Consider the following 21,660-nt stretch of genomic DNA (forward strand, 5'->3'; position numbering starts at 1 on the left):
CATATTTTTCTGTTTTAGTATGTTACATAGTCCCCTGGCACCTCAGATCCTGTTGGACCCTTCAAACCCATGCCAGCATGAAAGCCAGACATTAAGTGATGATACCAATGATGATGATGATATCAGTATTGAAGCACATGATAATGTAGACATCCTAATTGTAGAGTAACAACAAGATATGACACAACTACAACACAGAAAGTTTCTTAAAATACACAGTTTTTTCAATTTTTAACTCTCTCTTTTCTCTTTTCTCTCTTTTACTTGTTTCAGTTATTTGACTGCGGCCATGCTGGAGCACCGCCTTCTAGTCGAGTAAATCGACCCCAGGACTTATTCTTTGTAAGCCTAGTACTTATTCTATCAGTCTCTTTTGCTGAACCGCTAAGTTACGGGGACGTATACACACCAGCATCGGTTGTCAAGCAATGCTAGGGGGACAAACACAGACACACAAACATATATATATATATACACATATATACGACTGGCTTCTTCCAGTTTCCGTCTACCAAATCCACTCACAAGGCTTTGGTCGGCCCGAGGCTATAGTAGAAGACACTTGCCCAAGGTGCCACGCAGTGGGAATGAACCCGGAACCATGTGGTTGGTAAGCAAGCTACTTACCACACAGCCACTCCTGTGCCTAACTGTCTAACTTTTTTGTTGAATATTTTCTCCACAAGTTCATGGCTTCAAAGGAAGAAGCATGGAAAATTGCATCAATATAACCTATTTTCAGATTAAAAAAAATTTTTTTTTAAATGCAGATTTTGTGAATAAAACAAACTAGATCCAATAAGCTTGCATGGAATTTGGTTTTGGTTAAAAACCTTGTTCAAAAACCCTTGTTTACAATGATAAGTGGATGGCAACAGCAAATGGTTCTCCACACATTTTCTAGACGTATCAATTGTATTTAGATGGCTGTAAGTTGGCAGCATTGTTAGCACACAGGACAAAATTTCTTCTGGCTTTGCAGTCTGAGTTCAAATTCTACTAAGGTCAACTTTGCCTTTTATACTTTCAAGGGTGATAAAGTAAGTGCCCATCAAGCAGTGGGGTCAATATGATCAATTAGCCCTCCCCCAAAATTACTGGCTTTGTGCTTGCACTAGAAATTATTATTTTAAGTTCCATATATGCTGCGACTGCGAAGACCTGACAAATAACATGAGTACATGACTGTTTCTTGCACCAGCTTCACATAGAAGCCCCAGCCCATCCAAAGTGCCTTGGATCACAGGACGGCCTGCTGTGCTTACCTTGGATTGCTGGGCGACCCGCTGTACTTGAGGAGACCTATTGAGTCAAGTACATCAACATCAAAAAATCAAATGGAAATTGTAATTGTGATACCTGTGCCGCTGGTGCGTAAAGAGCACCAACCGATCGTGGCCATTGCCAACCTCCTCTGGCACCTGTGCCGGTGACATGTAAAAAGCACCCACTACACTAACAGAGTGGTTGGCATTAGGAAGGGCATCCAGCTGTAGAAACACGTTGGAGAGGAGCGGATGTTGCTCACCAGGGTGGAGCAGGCGTAAGTGGAAGAAAGGAAGCAGGGGAGAGAGAGGGACGAACACTTATGAAGACCAAGACTTCCAAATTGCTTGGGCAATGCAGCCTGATCGTGGGACATTGAAAAGAGTCTGACATTGACCAAGCATTTGAGTCACTCAAAGATTAGGTTGTCGAAATGTTGGAGGCATGATGGGAATCGGTAAGATGAGCTGACTCTGAGCAAATATAGAAGCTTTGGCCCATGGGACTTTCGAATGAAAAAGTCCCTTGATTTTTTTTCTTGTAGTGTGGTCCACCTGATGAAGAGCCATGTCTCATGTGGCCTGCTTCTCAAAATAAAGATTGCCTGTGCTTGTTCTCAACCAACAACAGTTAAATAATTTACTTGAATTTATCAAAAGTAATGTTACTAAGAGCTTAAAAACTGTAAGAAGAAAATTCTAATTTTTTTCCTTTTATTGAAATAAACCAATCCTTATAATTTTAGGAAGGGAATTCACAAAAGCGTCGGACATTCTGACATCAAGCCTTGTTGAGATCAGTTTTTTTCTTTTTACCTGTTCAGTGTCAATGAAAACTAATGTGGTCAATTTAATATTCCAGCATTCCAGTAGTATAGAGTCGGAAATTATGTGGAACTTTTTAAAATCTTTCCTACCACCAGAATGTTTTTATATTTTCTACACTGATGTAGTTATGAATGCTGATGACACAAATAACATTAAAAATTGATAAGAACTTTTGGTGTCAGGAAAAGATTTAAAAAGATCCTTTTATGCAGTGCCTTAAAAAGTGATTTTTTTTCTGTATGTACATGCTTTAAGTATCGTAAATTACGATTCTGCAAAAAAGTAGAAAGAAATTTAGGGTGGCGATTCTTTTGCTCCTTTCCGTATTTTTAAAAAATTTAATTTTTGACTTTCTTTTGATAAATATTCAGATTTATATTGTAAAGATATGAGACGATGATTATACAAAACATAATTCTGAAACCTTGAGACTTGGGAGGGTCATTATGTCAATAATAATTGACAAAAATGACCCTCCCAAAACACAAGACTGGTTTTGATACACGAATTCACATCAGAAATCTTGCAAACCAAATAATTCTGAAATATTGTCAGAAAAAAGTCAAACGGTAAAGGAGGAGGAAATTTCACCACCTTCAAAAATGATTTTCTCTTTGTTGCAAGTTCGTAATCTACAATGCTTAAAACTGCTATGAATTATAATATCCTATCATTAATTCCTTTCTGCAATAGGAAATATTAGGTAAAAAAATAGAAATCTTATTTTGTATTGAGAACGAAAATGCGGCTTAGTGTCAAATGACGTTAATAGAGAGATACTGTCTTTACTTAATATAAAATCTGGACAGCAGTGATTAATTAACAGATAAGTCGGCAAGAAGAAATAAAATTTGAATAAAAGCCTTTGAACTGGTTTATGACAAAAAATTATTCATCCAAAGAAATAATTTTGGGGTGACTAGAGAATTCTATACGAAAATACCTCTAAATATTTTTACGAAACTAAAGAGAATATCTTTTATATCTTTAGAGGAAGTCTCTATCAAGACATCAAACACACGTGTTGACAAAATGAAAAAGTAAGGGTTTTGGAATTTTGTTTTCTCCCCAAATTATTGGGTTTAAATATTATATTTGTAATCAAAATTTAACCTTCACTAAAACCATAATCATTACTGGTTTTCATTGTTCATTTAGGCATCATATGTTTCTCTAGATTCTCTTTCACTATTTCCCTACAAAAGATATGGAAAATTTACCAAAGTTATTATATAATATCTTTTGCGTGCTTGTATGTAGGTGTATATGTAATAAACACGACTAGTCTAGTTGAGTGTTGAGTGCCATCATCTAAATACATATACACAAACGTGCGTATAAAAATGTCGAATATGTATATAAACAACGCTCTCCGCTGCTAAACAAGAGACCACATGGAAACGACGTACAACATTCGCCCAATTTACAAATAAATCATTTTCATTAGTAACTGCTAAAGCTAATTAAACTGAGTTAATTACATTTTTTTTGGTATTAATACTTTATGAGCCAATGAGGGAATCTGATTGCTAAGTAATTAAACTGACATAATCATCATTCTATAGTGGTTCCTTCCGTTTTGCCCCGAAGGTGGTTTTTTTTTTTATGTACGTAATAACCAACTTTCCCATCTATCTATGGAAACAATCTCTCTCTCTCTCTCCATTATGTTTGTCTTCATCCTTTTGATTCCAAACCACCTGAGACCATCATTGATTCTATGATGCAAACTTCCTCTTCAAAGTGATCTAAATTAAAACCTCCCTTCAAAATTTCCTGCAACCCTTCGGTATTGGTACACGACATCGTTCACCCACTCAACTTTTCCTCACGACAGCTAAAAATGCTGGGCAGAAATACAGGATGAATGACGCCACCTCATACCCAAACTCTGTATACCAATGCCGAAGGATCGCCAAATTTCCTTTTGCTTTATATTCCTGCAGAAATGATAGACTTCCTATATTTGTAACCACTGTAGTGCCATCTCTGTAGTAAACTATATTTTATTTTCATTTCGGTATTTCAAGAAAATCCAGGATGTTTTTTATACATTACCCATCGCTTCCGAATTACATTCTCCACATTTGCCTATTTTTTAAATTTATTTCAGAAAACGCCAAAAGTTTGTAAAACCAGGTCAGAGTAAGGACTCTGACAACGAGGATCCAAACCCAGAGAGTCATGAATATTTCCATGATGACATCGATGATTTTCATGCCAACAAAGATAAAGTAGGCGCTATTTCTTTATGTTGCCCCCCCACCATCCCCATTGTATCCTTCATTATGTTGTTTATTAGCTGCTTTTGTTGTTTCCATAGAGTAAGAATAGTTGGTACTTATTTGATTTTTAGCTCACCACAACTCTATTGGAATATAAAAACACAATCAAGTTCTGAATAGTCTTGTGTATTGCATTGTTGATGCAACCAATTCTTAAAGTCCAATCTGTTTAAATGAAAGCCACACCTGAGTTGCTACCAGTTCCTGTTGTCATCTGAACCCTACCAGATCCTGTAATAATCTAATCTATTTAATTGTGAGCAACACTTGACACAACTAACACATTCTTACTCTTTATTTCTAGCAAGTCAAGTAACCATGTTGGCTCATTGTTGGTTTAGACCCACCAGTGTTTAAGATTGTTGGTTCAGTTTTAAGGGGCTGTGATCTACTGATCATGTTTAAGAGCATAGTCTCTCATGTCTTTAGGAATTTCCAAACCGCTGTTAAGGAACCTGCACTTTTGAGGTAAAAATGGTTTTTATTCCTTTCAGGTATAGAAACTTTTCTCTTCAAGCAGTTCAATGATAACAGAACTGACTATGACTAGTGTTGTTATAATTTGTTATTGATTGTAGGAAAGGGAGGACATTTGGGCCACAACACAATAATAACCAATGGTTGTACTTTGGACATTCTTCATGAAAATTACAAGACTTCATTACCAGGCTGGCGTGATGGGTGATAGGTTAACAAATATTTTGGACTCGCCAGCCTCGTCTGGCACCTGTGTCGGTGGCACATAAAAACACCATCCGAGCATGGCCGTTCGCCAGCCTCGTCTGGCACCTGTGTCTGTGGCACATAAAATCACCCACTACACTCTCGGAGTGGTTGGCGTTAGGAAGGGCATCCAGCTGTAGAAACACTGCCAGATCTGACTGACCTGGTGCAGCCTTCGGGTTCCCCAGACCCCAGTTGAACCGTCCAACCCATGCTAGCATGGAAAGCGGACGTTAAATGATAAGGATAAGATAAGATTGAAATAGTTGACATGAAATGAAATGAAGGGAAATTTATGATGTTGATGATAGTTGTGATTTTATATATTTTTGTGATTTATTTTCCAGATTTCTCTTGACAATGTGGAAATGGCTGAGGCATCAAGCTCTGATGAAGAGGTTGGTATAATTTTTTTATTTGGCTTAGAGGAGGAAGGCCTACTCCATTACATTTTTAGTAGGGTTTCTGATAAACTTGCTATCATGTTTGCACATAATTCAACTTGTTTGTCCATCCATTGGATGATAGCCATAACATTATGTGATCTCTTGATTTGCTTGGGAGTTGGTTTTTTTATGCAGGTGTATCACACAACTTTGACTTAACTCTCTTGTTTGAGTCTAATCTTAATTCAGAGTCAAGATGTAAAGATAGTTCTGGGTAGATATGGAGGCATTGAATGACTTGGACTTTAATATTGTCTTGTGGGTCTCTTAGCATTCCGTTAACCCTGTTGGAATCATTTTTTGAAACTATTGGATCAGCTGTTTTATCTGTTGAATCCACCAAAATTGGTTTTCCTATAGTAGAGTAGACGTGCCCTAACTCACCGATTTTTTTTGAAACCTGGTGGTTGCCTTCACTTGGTTTAGTCCATGTGTCAAATTGGTTTTACTGAAGCGAGGCTTTGTGCATGTTACAGCTTCTTGGGTATCAGGTAGAGATCAAAGGTGAACATGTCCCTTAGGGAACATAAAAAAGGCTGTTTCTAATAATTGCTACCTTTCCTTGAATACTTGACATACTCCTTGTATTCACTCCATATACACATTCATATATATATATATACACACACACACAGACTCATACATATGACTTCACATTCACAAATACAGATGTTTTCTTTTTTTTTGTAAACTTCTGTAAAAGCAAACAAGCAAAAAGTAAAAAAAATAACAATATATAAAAGGTAAAACTGGTGGAGAGGTTTAGGGTACATGCTGGTTTATCAGACCACATGGTCATAAATTCAAACCTTACTTATACCTGTGGTGCTCTACAGCCAATGATGGAATCTGGCTCTAGTTAATCTTGGGATTGGTTGGGTGATTGGGTGTTTGTGATATCTAAATGATGACGATGATGATGATGACATTGCAGGAGATGGTACTGGGCATTGAATCTGACTCTGAAGAGGAGGATGAGAGTAATCTGTACCAAAAATGTAAGCAGCAGCTGAAGTTTATGAAAGAAAAGAACCTGCGAGATGCTAAATACAACAAACTTAAAGTGAAAAGTAAGTTGGTGTGTGTGTGTCAGGATTTTCATTTTGAATAAGTATATATATATATGTGTGTGTATATACATATGTATATGTATATATATATTCGAAATACAATACCATATTAAAACGATTATATTGCCAATCTTCAGGTCTAGATTATATGAACTTATTTTGCTATTTACATCCTATATAAAGATATGACAAGCTAAAATTATATAACTAGAAGTTGTCTGAATAAGTTTTCTTTAGTAAATAAAAACAGAAATGTGAAATAAAAGTAGGAACAAGAAATCTTAGTAAAAAGGAATGTTAACTTATCTGTATGGTAATTTTCACAGCACCAATTCTCATTCCTACCTCACAGCATTTGGCTGAGAAGCCATTCGGTGCTTGCTGAAGATCATCTTCTGATGAGCCAAGTAACACCATGTTGTCTACAAAGATATTTATATAATTTTTTCTGATGTCTCTATAATTATCAATTCTAACCAAATTTTTGTTTTGTTTTCAAAGAGGAAGAATATAACAAGAAATGGGGAGATAAAAAGTATGTTTTCTATGGAGGTCTTGGAGATGAAGAATATAGTAAGTATCTTTTAGAAAATGTTGATATTTAATTTTTTTTTTTCTCCTTTTGCTTTTTTACCCCGACTGTCATCATCTTGTCCTCCCTTATATTTGCATCTGTATTGCCCTGAACAACCACCCCTTTTCCATGCTGTTGTATCAACCTGTATTACCTCATATTACCACCCTCTTTTCCACCCTGTTACATTCAGCAGTATTCCCCTATACTGAAACTCTCTTGCCCTAAACTGCCACACCTCGTCCACCCTGCAGTATTCATTTGGATTGATCCAAACTGCTACCCTTTTTTGTTGTATTCAACTGTATTGTCCTCAAAAGCCATCACCCCTTCTCCACCCTTTTAGATTCAACACTGTTACATCTCCCCAACGTGCACCCTCTTTCTCTCTTATATCTGCTTTATCTTTTGTTTTCAATGAATCTGTCCTCCCCCTTTTTAAGGTTGAATCATTAGTATGTATATCACATGCTCACGTGACCGACCAGACTATCAAATGCTGTTACACATCGCTGGTCACAATGCACTTTGCATTGTTTTAGCCATCAAATGATGCAAAGTGCATTGCCACCCTGCTGGCTAGACAAGCAGGCCAACTCTACTCCTCAATCGAACTGGGACTAGAGCAATGTAAAATTAAGTGTTTTGCTCAAGAACACAACGTGCCGCCCAATCAGGGAATTGAACCCACGATCTAGTGATTATAAGTGCAGTCACAAAACCACACGTGTGTTTGTGTATATGTATGTGTGTGTATGTATATATATATATATATATATATATATATATACATATATATATATATATATATATATATATATATATATATATATACATATATATATATATATATATATATTATATATATATATATATATATATACACACACATATATATACATATATATATATATATATATATATATATATATATATACAGGTGTAGGAGTGGCTCTATTGTAAGTAGCTTGCTTACCCACCACATGGTTCTGGGTTCAGTCCCACTGCATGGCACCTTGAGCAAGTGTCTTCTACTATAGCCTTAGGCTGACCAAAGCCTTGTGAGCGGATCTGGTAGATGGAAACTGAAAGAAGCCCATTGCAAATATGGAGTGGTTGGCGTTAGGAAGGGCATCCAGCCGTAGAAACACTGCCAGATTTGACTGGGCCTGATGAAGCCTTCTGGCTTCACAGACCCCAGTAGAACCGTCCAACCCATGCTAGCATGGAAAACGGACGCTAAATGATGATGATGATGATGATGATGATATATATATGTGTGTGTATATGTTTGTGTATCTGTGTTTGTTCCCCCAACATTGCCTGACAACCGATGCTGGTGTGTTTATATCCCTGTAACTTAGCAGTTCAGCAAAAATGACCTAATAGAATAAGTACTAGGCTTACAAAGAATAAGTCCTGGGGTTGATTTGCTTGACTAAAGGCAGTGCTCCAGCATGACCACAATCAAATGACTGAAACAAGTAAAAGAATAAAAGAATATTAAAAAATGTCTTATATGTATGTGTGTATATTTTCTATTTACAGTTCTGTCTGGTTCTGATGGTGAAATCGATGCTGCAATTCTTGAAGAGAAAGAAGCGCTGTCACTCCAAAAGAAGATGGCCCAAAACTTGGATGATGCTGATTTTGGCTTTGACATGCTTGCTGTAAGTTCTGCTATTGACCATTCTTTAAAAGACATCTTGACACTTAGTTTTATTTATGTTTTTTGACATGTTGTTTAGCACATGGTTTCTACAGCTGGATGCCCTTCCTAATGCCAATCACTTTACAAAGTGGAGTGGGGTCCTTTTTATGTAGCACCAGCACTAGTAAGATGTTATATATGATGGGCTTCTTTTAGTTTCCATTTACTAAATCCACTTTTTCAAGGCTTGGTTTGTCTTGGGCCCAAGGTATCATGGAATGAGATTGAACCTAGAACCATGTAGTTTGGAAGTGAACTTATTCTGTGTCTGTACATTTTTAATTCTTCCAGAAGTTAATAAAATACATCCCAAACATATACTGGAAAAGTAGGTGTTGGGGATCAGGGAATCAATTTGGCTGTCCCTACTGTCCCTCATTATCATTTGGAATAAAGTTAAATTTATTTTCATCCTTTGCCAGCCTCCAGAAAAATCTGAAGCTACAACAGAGAAGATCACCAAAGATTTGACAAAACTTTCCAAGAAAGAGAAGCTAGAGGTGAGATCTTTATTGTTTTATGTGTATTGTTGTTGTTGTGCTTAGGCCGCTGGTTTGCCTTGGTCAATGAGACCTATGATCAAAATGGTCCTAGGTGTCATGACCATCCAGTTTGTCCAGTGTCCTTTTTTAAAGACTGTTGTTTAGTCCTTTTGTTACTAACCTGGTCTGTGACATTTAGTGTTCTTTAGGGAGCTTTCTCTGGATGCTATCTCACAGCAAATTGCTGTATCAACAAAACACATACACTGTATATGTGCAACTGATATTGGCCTTTATATGTATATATATCATCATCATCATCATCATCATTTAGCGTCCGTTTTCCATGCTAGCATGGGTTGGACGGTTCAACTGGGGTCTGTGAAGCCAGAAGGCTGCATCAGGCCCAGTCTGATCTGGCAGTGTTTCTACGGCTGGATGCCCTTCCTAATGCCAACCACTCCGTGAGTGTAGTGGGTGCTTTTTACGTGCCACCCGCACAGGTGCCAGACGGAGCTGGCAAACGGCCATGATCGGATGGTGCTTTAGAGTGAGAGTTTTTGAAGTGATGCACAAATATTGTATATTTAGAATAATAAAGTAGTCAGAATGCTGGATGATTATATATATTTTATTATTTACATTTTATTTATATTTACACTTTTAGCGCTCTCATTCGTTATCGGATTTAAAGCACTAAAAGTGTAAATAAAATATAAATAAAATGTAAATAAAAATATATATGATGATGATATAATCATCCAACATTCTGACTACCTTATTATTCTGAATATATATATATATATATATATAATCCAAAGTGTACAGTATTATATATCCATCACGGCTGATGTTACCAATCGGTTTTGCACTAAGGGTACAACGGAGTGCTAGGTAACACTCTGATTATATAACCCTATGCTCACCAGAGGTAGCCAATGCTATATTTCATTCCGTATCGGCTACCTCTGATGAGTGTAAGGTTATATAATCAGATTGTTACCTAGCACTCCATTGTACCCTTAATGTGAAACTGATTAATAAGATTGGCCATGATGACTAGATAATGTTGTACACTTCGGATAATACGCCCACTCTATTGATAGAGATACAAGTGCATCTTTTTCCTGACTTATGGACTTTTAGACGACTTATATATATATATATATATATATATATACATATGTTTAAAAAGTAAATGTGATAGTTATGATGATGTTGATGATGCTGACAATCATTATAATGATTAATATGAGAATTAACACATTTGATGATTATGATGATGATGATATTTATATATTTATTTATTTTGTTCTCTTCCTCTCTCTTTTATCCTTACCATTTTTTCTTCCACCCCCATGCAGATCGTGAAGAAAGAATCTCCAGAATTGTTGGAACTTCTCAATGATCTAAAAGTCAAGGTAAGCCTACCTTTTTATTCTTTATATTTCTATATTCATACATATTCTTTGCTATTTTATGCCCCCCCCTCCTTCTCCGTTGTTTACTCTTTGTGTCTTCCTGTTGAGGCGGACGCTATACAGCTTAAGAGCTAAACTAACATTGGGACCGGGTTTCAATTCCTGGTTGACAATATTGTACAATATTTTTATTTTTAGAATCAAAATCTTTGAAGTTTAATTCATAGAAATCCAAAGAAATTTACTTAAGAGGATTAATAGAACAGTTATCAGCAGTGGATTTAAAGTATAACTCTATCATACACTTTATATATATTGTGGCCAATGACTGTACCCCACAGACTGGCTCCCGTGCCGGGAGCATGTAAAAAGCATTATCCAAATGTGATCATTGCCAGGCACGCCTGACTGCCTCCCGTGCTGGTGGCATGTAAAAAGCATCAACTGATCGTAACTGATGCCAGTACCCCATGACTGGCTCCTGTACTGGTGGCACCATCCGAACGTGATCGTTGCCAGGCCCGCCTGACTGGCTCCTGTGTTGGTGGCACATAAAAAGCAACCATTATACTCTCAGTGAAATGATAATGGAAGTATGGTAATGATGATGAGAGTAGTATGTGATTTGGGAAAGATTTTGCTGCTATTTCTAGCAAGTCAAGTGACCATGTAGAGTCTCCCTTGTCAGCTTACATATACTCTTTTTTACTCGTTTCAGTCATTTGACTGTGGCCATGCTGGAGCACCGCCTTTAGTTGAGCAAATCAACCCCGGGACTTATTCTTTGTAAGCCCAGTACTTATTCTATCGGTCTCTTTTTGCCGAACCGCTAAGTGACAAGGACGTAAACACACCAGCATCGGGGACAAACACAGGCACACAAACACACACACACACATATATATATATATATATATATATTATATATATATATATATATATATATACACGACAGGCTTCTTTCAGTTTCCGTCTACCAAATCCACTCACAAGGCATTGGTCGGCCCGGGGCTATAGCAGAAGACACTTGCCCAAGATTCCACGCAGTGGGATTGAACCCGGAACCATGTGGTTGGTTAGCAAGCTACTTACCACACAGCCACTCCTGCGCCTACATATGTGTATTAATGTATTGTTTTCTATCTCTTATAGCTCACAGAAGTGAAGGATGTACTCCTCCCGCTTCAACAGTTACTGCTAGAAGAAGAAGAGACTGTTCCAGCTCAGACGTTGGCCTATGTTCAGCTGAAGCTTCGTCTCACCCTAAGGTTTGTATTTAGGAAAAGAAAGGTGGGGGATGAGCAAGTTGGTGTTTAGCCCCAGGTCAGTCTTACTCAAGCTGACCTATGATCATAAGTGTTTAAGCCAGGACCATCCTGTCTTAAGAGTGCTATATAGGAATACATTATCTTGTGTATCCTTCCATTTTTTAAGATCATATGGTGCGATTTGAGAGATTTAGCTGTGGTTTCTTGAAAGTCAAGCAACTGCTAGGAATCCTTTCTCTTATTACAGGAAAGATTACGTTTTGCGAAGTGAAGTAGGATGGTATTTGTAACATCTGACATGTGTTTCTGTAACTCTGCAGCCATTTTATATTAATAGTTCAATACCCAGACTCGGAAGTGATGGGTGGCAGTTACATTCATAGGGTACTCCTGTAGAGTTCTTGTATTACATGTACAGGGTACTTGTATTACGCTTTTAGGGTACTGTGCAGTTTTGTCCACAGAGTTTGAAATGGGATGCAAGTATTTTTAGGGTCCCTCTATGCTGCCAAGAATTTTATGTGAAGGGTACATGATTGCCAGTTCCGCCTCCACTGGCTTCCGTGCCAATGGCACGTAAAATGCACCAATCTGACCGTGGCCGATGCCAGCCTCGCCTGGCACCAGTGCAGGTGGCACGTAAAAAGCACCCACTACACTCATGGAGTGGTTGGCGTTAGGATGGGCATCCAGCTGTAGAAACATTGCCAGATAAGACCGGAGCCTGGTGCAGCCTTCTGGCTTCCCAGATCCCCGGTCAAACCGTCCAACCCATGCTAGCATGGAGAACGGACGTTAAACGATGATGATGATGCAGTTCTGTACTAAGAGTTTGAAATGGGAAGGGAATTTTGTTGGAATATTAGTATTACTCTGTACCAGATCCTTGATAAGGGGCAGGATGATTAAGAATCTTGCTTCCCAATCATGTAGTTGTTTGCAATCTTTCAGTGACCTTCTCCTCTCACTCCAACTGAAGTTTTTTATATATATATATTTCTTTTTTTTTGTAGTTATTGCATAAACGTCAACTTCTATCTGAAATTGAAGAGTGACCGGTTCCCAGTGAAGAATCACCCGATTGTGAAGCGTCTCTTACAGTATCGCAATGTAAGTCTGCTTCGTTTGTTAATTGGCATTGAATGATACGCGTGTACGGTTCTTATGTTTTGTGTTCAAATTCCACTGTGGTTGACTTTGCCTTTTATCCTTTTGGGACTGACGAAATAAATACCAGCTGTACGCTGGGGTTGATATAATCAACTAGCTCCACTTCCCCAAAATTTCAGGCTTTGTGCTGGCAGTAGAAAAGAATGTGTTTGAATGTAAAATATTGTTGCAGGAGAGAGAGAGATTTTGACGAGGCAACTATTTAGTTTTAGTATGATATTGTAGGGTTGGTGTGAGAGGCCTGATTTGGCTGGTTTGAGCATAAAACAAGAAGATTTTGGATGGATATTTTTTTTTTTCGCCTTTAACCCTCCAACGCGGAATATAGGCCACTTATAATTGAATTCCATGTTGCATAATTTTTCGCTTCTGTACTTATTCTCTGCCATGAATCTCCCCCTTTCTCTAGTTCCTTTTGTGTTGATCTACACCACAAGTTCTTAGGCCTACCTCTCCTTCTATATCCATCTGGTTTCCACTTTAAAGCACTTTTCGCTACATTTGGTGTGTCTTTTCTAATTGTGCTACCAATCCACTCCCACTTTTTCTTAAATATTTGCTCCCTAATCGAAACTTCATTTGTTCTTTGCCATAGCTCCATATTGCTTATGTGTTGGGGGCCATCTAATTTTAAGTATACTACGCAAGCATCTGTTGATGAATGATTGTATTTGCTTATTTGACTTAACTGTTTTTGGCTGGATATGGCCAGTTTAAATGCTAGAGTTAAACATGTGATGAGTGGTTACTCCTTTGCTTGTTTCAGTCATTTGACTGTGGCCATGCTGGAGCAAACCTTTTTTATTAGCATATTTCTGCTGATACATACTATATTTCTTTCAATTTATTTTGAAAATAGCAAAGAATTTAGTAGAAAAAAACTAATTGGTAGAGCATTGTCATTATTTTAATGTAAATTCTTCCATGCTTGCATGGGTTTGACAGAATTCCTTGTAGATTTAGTAGTCTTTGCAAGCTGCATGACTATCTCACCAGTGCTGGTGACATAGAAAATCCACTCAGTACATGCTGTATAGTGGTTGCTGTTAGAAAAAATAGAGAGAGAGAGAGAGAGACAGGGTCATTTTTGATCACTCATGCTCTTTCTCTTGCTCTCTCCCTCTGACTGGGTAAGCATGCATCTTCTCTACAGAAAGATACCAGTTTCTATCCCTCCATCACACTCTAACCTCTCATCATCTGGCACATGACTGTCACCTCCAATGACGCCCCCCACCTCCACCTCAAAGGATCTTTGTCATGCATATTACTTGGTGACCCCCACCAGTGGTCAGTGTTTGGAAGGGCATTCATCTGTAAAAACCATGTCAAGACTGGCCTCACCGGTTACTGGTGCCGTGTAAAACGTATTCGGTCTGCTCTGTAAGGTGGCTGGCGTAAGAAAGGGTATCCAGCTGTAAAACCCCTGCCAAAACTGACAGTGAAGCCTGGTGCAGTCTTCTGTCTAGCCAGCCCCTGTCAAACCATCAAACCCATGCCAGCATGGAAAATGGGTGTCAAATGATGATGTTGATCTGGCCATAGAAACCATTCCAATCTTGGCAGTTGAGCATGATGCAGTCCTTGGACTTGCTGTACCTCATCAAACTTATAACAACATGGAGCATAGACATTAAATGATGATGACGAGGAGGTGGAAGATGAGAATTGATATGCTGTATTGCTGTGTGCTTCAAGAAGTGATGGAAAAGGTTGATATCAGGAAGACACTGCCTCAGTCAAAAATTGTCAAACTCATGCCAGCATGGAAAAGCAGATGTAAAACATTAATGAGGAATTGTCATCATTACCACCACCACCATCATCATCATGCATGAGCAACAGAAGAGAAATGAACTGAGAGAAAGAAGAACAGAAGAGGAATCTGATGTTGTGTGTAAAGAAGGAGAGCATGCTGGTAAGGACATGTGATGTGTAAGGAAGATGACAGTTGAGTAAGTGGAAGGAAGGAAGATGTGCAAAGAAGAAATGAAAGTTGATTCTACAATGCTGAATCCCATGAAGGAAATGATGGAGGAAATGCTGTGCTGGAGATGGACTTAACTGACCCCTGTAGATATGGTAAAATGGAAGTAAAGTGCTGATGAATTCATGGTGTTACTCATTTATTTCCATCTCATCTAGAATCCTCACACTTTCCTATTCATTCTTTCACTCATGGAGCCCTCTTTAGTTTTGCTGATGGTAAAGTCACCTCACTTGTGTTGGTGCCATGAAAAAAATCACCCAGTACATTCCGGTTGGTGTTAGGAAGGTGAACCTAACTGTAGAAAGCATTTCAAACAGGAACACTGGAACATGACAGCCCTTTTGTCTGCCAGCAAGTTGATGTCAAACCACAAAACACCTTCCAGCATGGAAAGCAGACATGAAATGACGATCATGATGAAGGAAAATAAGTTTGTTGATGGAAGGTAATGTTTTTTTGTATTTTCAGCTTTTGAAGCAGATGCAGCCACTTGATGAACAATTCCACAGTGAAATGGAAATGTTGGCCACATGTCTGAAATCTGGAGAAGAAGTTCAGTTTGTTCCCATTGATGAAACCGATATAGCACCAAAGCAACAGCAGTTAAGGTGAGATTAATAATCATAGCAACACGTTAACAGATGAGGCTTAAGTGAGATGTTGCTTTTTACCCCCCACCATCCACCCCATGTGATCCTTAATCAAACAGATCAATAATGAGAAACATTCTACTTTTTGTTAACACAAGCACTAGTTTAAATTCACTCCTTTATTATTAGTCATTTGCTTGAATATCCAACTAGTTGATTGTTTGTTTAATTTGGTTAAACAGTAAGTCAGTTCAGTTCTATATTTAAGAGATGAGGAATTATGTACATTATTTACAATTGACGGATATTTGTCCTCATCTTGTTTGTTTTTAACACAACATTTCGGCTGATGTACCCTCCAGCCTTCTTCAGGTGTCTTGGGGAAATTTTGAAGCTGGGTTCTCATTCCTCCTGCTGTCAGTTGTTTTGTTTCCGAAGTTGAAGCTCTTTTGTTGCTGCTTGCAACCTTTTTAATGACTGTCATTGGGTGCCCTTCCTAATGCCAACCACTTTACAAAGTGTGCTGGATGCTTTTCCATAACTCCAGCACTAGTGGGATTACCAAGTAACTTACAGAAAAAAAAGTAAAGGGGAAGAATTCCCCTCAAGTGAGTGGGGTTCTAGTAGAGGAGAATGAAGAGGCTTTATGGCAGGTATTGAGAGAGGTTGAAGTATGATAGACAGACAGGCACAGGTATATTGCCATAGAGGATGCTGAACCTTTCAGGTGAGGTGACAAAGGACCGAGATGCCCAGTGCCTTGCTGTACTCAAGGAAACCCATACTCTGCTGCATAAGTGTTAAGTCCCTCTAGTTGTGTAAAGCACTTGTGACGGTGCACATAAAAGTGCCTGTGCAGTGCCACGTTAAAAATGCCCGTGAGGTGCCTTGTTAAAGCACCTGTGCAGAACCATGTAAAAGCACCCAGCACACTCAGTAAAGTGTTTGGTGTTAAGAAGGGCATCCAACCATAGAAACCATGCGAAATCAGACTGGAGTCTGATGCAGGTCTGGTTAAATTGTCCAACCCATGTTTATTGGCTATTTGTAATGTTTCTTTCTTTTAATTAATATTTTGCTTAACTAAAAGGCAACAAGCTGGCAGAATCTTTAGCATGCTGGGCAGGATGCCTAAGGGCATTTCATCCTTCCTTGGATTCTGAGTTCGGGTTCTATCATGGTCGACTTTGCCATGACGTTAAATGATGATATACATGAATACCCCAGTGTTATATAGGAGTGTGTGAGTAGCTGGAAAGAAGATAAAGAAGTTGGTGACAACTTATCAGGGTGTACTCTCAAGATACACGAAAGGGAAAATAAGAGAATGTGGATTGAGGGTTGGGAAGGAGGGGTGGATAAGTTAATAGGGGTGTGAGAGGAGAGAGACAGGCAGTAGACGTTAATGTAATGAATAGAGCAAGGGTGGATGTCTAGTCAATGGTAAATATGAGTTAGTGGAGGAGGCGGTAAAAGAAATAGGAACGGCTCAGGAAGGAGCAGGTGCTAAGTGGAAGTTCTGAGATTAAAACTTGTTGTTTAAAAAAAAAATTTTCTTGTAATTTTCATTTGTTTTTCTCTCTCTCAAATCTAGCAAAGTTCCAAAAGATGAAATGGCAGAAACAAATGGAGAAGGCCTCATTGATTCTAACCATATTGATGCTGATGATGAGGAAGAGATTAATGGAGAGGGTGCTGATAAAAAGAGAGCAATTACTTACCAGGTGAGATTCTTTGGTGGACTTTTGGAGTTAGGGACTGAATTACTTGTTTTGTTTTAGTTTTGGTGGGTTGGTTTTAATAAATGTATAATAATAATAGTAATATAATTGACCTCCTTTGGTCATAAATGACAATGGGATTGCACCTAGAAAGTTCCCCTCCGTGGCACAACACCGGGCAAGGTTGTTTATGGAAGGCCAGCAGTCACCCATGCATACCAGCCTTCCCTCTCCATGCCACCAATGTTATTCGAGGGAATGGAAGAGGCCGATACAGTGTGGCACCAGTGATGTTGCTACTCATTTCTACAGCTGAGTGAACTGGAGCAGGGTGAAATAAAGTGTCTTGCTCAAGAACACAACATACAGCCCGGTCTGGGATTCGAACTCACTACTGAGTCACACGTCTTCATAATAAATGTATGACGTTACACACACACACACACACATCTATGTATATATGATTTACATATATGCACCTATGTATATATATATATATATCTGTGGTTATGATTTATATATGACACAATGATATGGTTTTAAGTTCAGTCTTCTGTTTTAGCTCCTGAGCTGACCAAACCCTTGTGAATGGATTTGGTGAGCGGAAACTAGAATAAGCCCATAGTATATTTGTGTGTGTGCACGTGCACACACATACACTGGGCTGCCTTTGTTTTAATTAATTTTGAAAATATTGAAGAATTTAGGAAAATATTAAGCTGACGTTTGGAACATGAATAAAAATGAAATTTTGATAGAAGGTTTTGATTTACATAGGCAGTTGCTATCACGGATCCAGGGACAGTCTCAGATGTGTTGGTATCAAAAGGGTTAAAAGGGGTCTTGTGAATTTCGTACTTGAATTTTTAATTTGAAATTTCTGAGTTTGGGACAAAAAAAAAAAAGAAAAGAAAAAAAAGCGGCAATTCTTAGCGGGGTTTCAGAAGCAGGGGAGATAACTTTTACAAAGTGAAGAAATTTTTGAGTTGTTGCAGAAATAACTATCTGATCTTTGCTGTTAGGGAACAAATATTGTTATATATTTCAGTCTATTTTATAAAAAGTCATAACTTATAGTCACAGCCAGGGCTGTGTTGTTCAGAAGCTCACTTTTATTGATAAAAAGAAAAAAAAAAACCCCAACCAGTTTCCTCCAAAATCCAAAACTAAATTGTGTTGAATTTTCTCTTAAAGATGGAGAAGAACAAAGGTTTGACTCGATATAGCAAGAAGGAAAAAGCTAATCCTCGTGTGAAGCACAGGACAAAGTTCAAGAAGGCCAAAATTCGAAGAAAGGGACAGGTAAGCCTCTCACTCTTTTCTTATTGGTTTTATTCATGTATTTTTGTTCTGTTTTGACTAATTTTTTCGTCTTTACTCTTATAACCATCCATGCCAACACACTCACATATATACATATATATATATATATATATATATGTATATATTTACGGAGATGTACTTGCATAGCGAGTGACTTGATCTGAGATCGTGTGCTAGAACGAAAACAATTGCAGCGTGGAAGGTGTTTCTAAGCCATTTAAGAAACACAAAAACCGTTAGATTCACTTCAACATTCAAATTTAATTTGTCAAAATATTTTCGTCGCTTTGAGACCGCAAACTCTTCACGACAAAACTAGCACAAAGTTTTGTCAGTGAACAGGTTGCGGTCTCAAAGTGACGAAAATATTTTGACAAATTAAATTTGAATGTTGAAGTGAATCTAACGGTTTTTGTGTTTCTTAAATGGCTTAGAAACACCTTCCATGCTGCAATTGTTTATATATATTATATATATATATATATATATATATATAAATAAATATATGTGTATGATGATATATATTTACATACACACATGTACATACATACATATATATATAGTAAGTGAATTGGGATATTTAATCCAGATGTTTAACTTGAAGAGATACTTTTAGATTGTGGCAATCTGAAAATTGAAAAGGAGGAAATTTCTTTATGATGCTACTGTTCCAATAATCTGAAAAACGCAACATCCATAGAGTATATATCATTAAAAAAAAACATTGAAAACGCACACACAAACGCACGCACGCACACACACACACACACACACACACACAGCTGTGTAGTTAAGTTTGTTCCCCAAGTGTGTGGCTTACCTGGGAAAAGTGACTAGATTGGTGGTGGTAGTTGTAGTGGTTGAAATTATCCAGGGATGCTTGCTGCATGGAAACTTAATAGTAAAGCGGATGCTAGCATACTGAATGTTGTAAGCTAAGAAATGGAAATTAATTCTAATTAAACCTTTAACAATGAGAGCAGTCATTACACAAATGACTAATTGCGTATCATTAAAATGCTGGACTTGTTTACTACACAGTCATATGATCAAACTCTGTGGTTACAGTTATTGTCTACTGCCCCAAGGCAGCCAACTTGTAAGTTCAATTGCCTCAGTCTGCTTGACTGACAACAGGTTCCACTTCTAGAAATGCAAGCGGAAAACAGGGGAGACAATTCTAATAGCTTAATTTAAATTACATAATTTCATAATTGATAAATAAAACAACTTAAGCTCTCCCCTTCGTATCTTTTGCTTCCTCTCTTCCTTTCAGTACTTCCTCTTCTTACTCTCTCCTTATTCTTTGTCCTCTCCTTCATTACCTTGTATTCCCATTTCCCCCACTTCTCTGTCTGTCTGTCTGTCTCTCTCTGATCCTGTAACACATCTCTAATCTCACATCTCTAATCTCACATCTCTAATCTCACATCTCTAATCTCGCATCTCTAATCTCACATCTCTGATCTCGCATCTCTAATCTCACATCTCTAATCTCGCATCTCTAATCTCACATCTCTAATCTCACATCTCTAATCTCACATCTCTAATCTCGCATCTCTAATCTCGCATCTCTAATCTCACATCTCTAATCTCACATCTCTAATCTCACATCTCTAATCTCACATCTCTAATCTCACATCTCTAATCTCGCATCTCTAATCTCACATCTCTAATCTCGCATCTCTAATCTCACATCTCTAATCTCGCATCTCTAATCTCACATCTCTGATCTCACATCTCTAATCTCTTCCAGGTTCGACAGCCGATGACCGAGATGAAGCGCTATGGGGGAGAGTTGTTTGGTATTCGCTCTGGTGTCAAACACAGCATCAAGCTGAAATGATGGACCACGTTGAACCACAGCAAACATAAAGAGGGTTTTATTTCTGGACCATTCTCAACTGCTCCTGCGGTTCTTTATATGGCAGCATTGTCTTTTGCACACACTCTCTGTGTGTACAAGCACGTGCAATTTATGTATATATATATATATACCGTATTTGTGTGTATAATATACATATATATATACACATTAATACACACATTAAAAATATAAAACATATCTTAAATGTGTTGTTGCTTTTATATCATCATCATCATCATCATCATCTAACGTCCGTTTTCCATGCTAGCATGGGTTGGACGGTTCGACTGGGGTCTGCTAAGCCATGGAGGCTGCACCAGGCTCCAGTCTGATCTGGCAGTGTTTCTACGGCTGGATGCCCTTCCTAATGCCAACCACTCCGTGAGTGTAGTGTATATGTTCATTGTTTTTTTCTTCAACCCATTAGCATTTAAACTGGCCATATCTGGCCCAAATGGTCTTCTGTTTCATGGTGAATCCAGCTAGAACTGGTTTCCACCTATCTCTAATTGAAATCTCAAAGCTCTGAGATAAGAACAATGTAAATAAATAAGCATTACATTTGACAGAATAATTTGAATGTTAAAGGGTTAAAACTTTTGGTATCAACTCGACTGAGACAACCCCTGATTCAGTTAGGAGAGGCACAGAATGCTTGGTAAGAAGTTTGCTTCCTAACCACAGCGAGAAGATTAACTCCCAGTTCATCGCACCTTGGGCAAACCAAAGCCATGTAAGTGGATTTGGTAGATGGAAACTGGAAGAAACCCACTGTTTATATGCATGTATGTATGTCTATATGTGTGTGTATATGATTGATCGCTAGCCACTACATATTTTTTTCTCTCCTTGTTTTTTCTGTGTCCCTTTCTGTAGAAGAGTGTAGGATCGAAACGTAAAAGACTTTTTCTATTCCTGAGCGTTAT

The 21,660-nt window shown here is 38.0% G+C and overlaps 1 protein-coding gene across 3 annotated transcripts; it reads left to right on the top strand.

The window, feature by feature from the left end:
• Positions 1 to 2,989: 2,989 nt before the first annotated feature.
• On the top strand, positions 2,990 to 20,932 carry LOC115220455 (something about silencing protein 10). Of its 3 annotated transcripts, none has more exons than XM_029790583.2 (14): positions 2,990 to 3,133; positions 4,207 to 4,327; positions 5,449 to 5,499; positions 6,482 to 6,617; positions 7,119 to 7,190; positions 8,740 to 8,861; positions 9,325 to 9,402; positions 10,749 to 10,805; positions 11,958 to 12,073; positions 13,087 to 13,183; positions 15,702 to 15,841; positions 17,418 to 17,547; positions 18,739 to 18,846; positions 20,624 to 20,932. In XM_029790583.2, the coding sequence occupies exons 1-14, from the start codon at positions 3,126 to 3,128 to the stop codon at positions 20,711 to 20,713; spliced, it is 1,326 nt and encodes a 441-aa protein (XP_029646443.1). In that variant the 5' UTR covers positions 2,990 to 3,125; the 3' UTR covers positions 20,714 to 20,932. The 3 variants fall into 3 exon arrangements, with proteins under 3 accessions (XP_029646443.1, XP_036365766.1, XP_036365767.1); XM_036509873.1 differs by having other exon boundaries at positions 17,421 to 17,547; XM_036509874.1 differs by having other exon boundaries at positions 7,179 to 7,190.
• The last annotated feature ends 728 nt before the right edge of the window (positions 20,933 to 21,660 follow it).

The sequence above is a fragment of the Octopus sinensis genome, linkage group LG16 (assembly GCF_006345805.1).
Source record: "Octopus sinensis linkage group LG16, ASM634580v1, whole genome shotgun sequence".
Taxonomy (NCBI): Eukaryota; Metazoa; Mollusca; class Cephalopoda; order Octopoda; family Octopodidae; genus Octopus; species Octopus sinensis.

Bases quoted from the DNA above. Each gene is read 5' to 3' on its own strand.
- LOC115220455 (XM_029790583.2), top strand. The intron at 6,618-7,118 runs GTAAGTTGGTGT...TTGTTTTCAAAG, and splicing joins CAACAAACTTAAAGTGAAAA to AGGAAGAATATAACAAGAAA. The intron at 9,403-10,748 runs GTGAGATCTTTA...ACCCCCATGCAG, and splicing joins CCAAGAAAGAGAAGCTAGAG to ATCGTGAAGAAAGAATCTCC.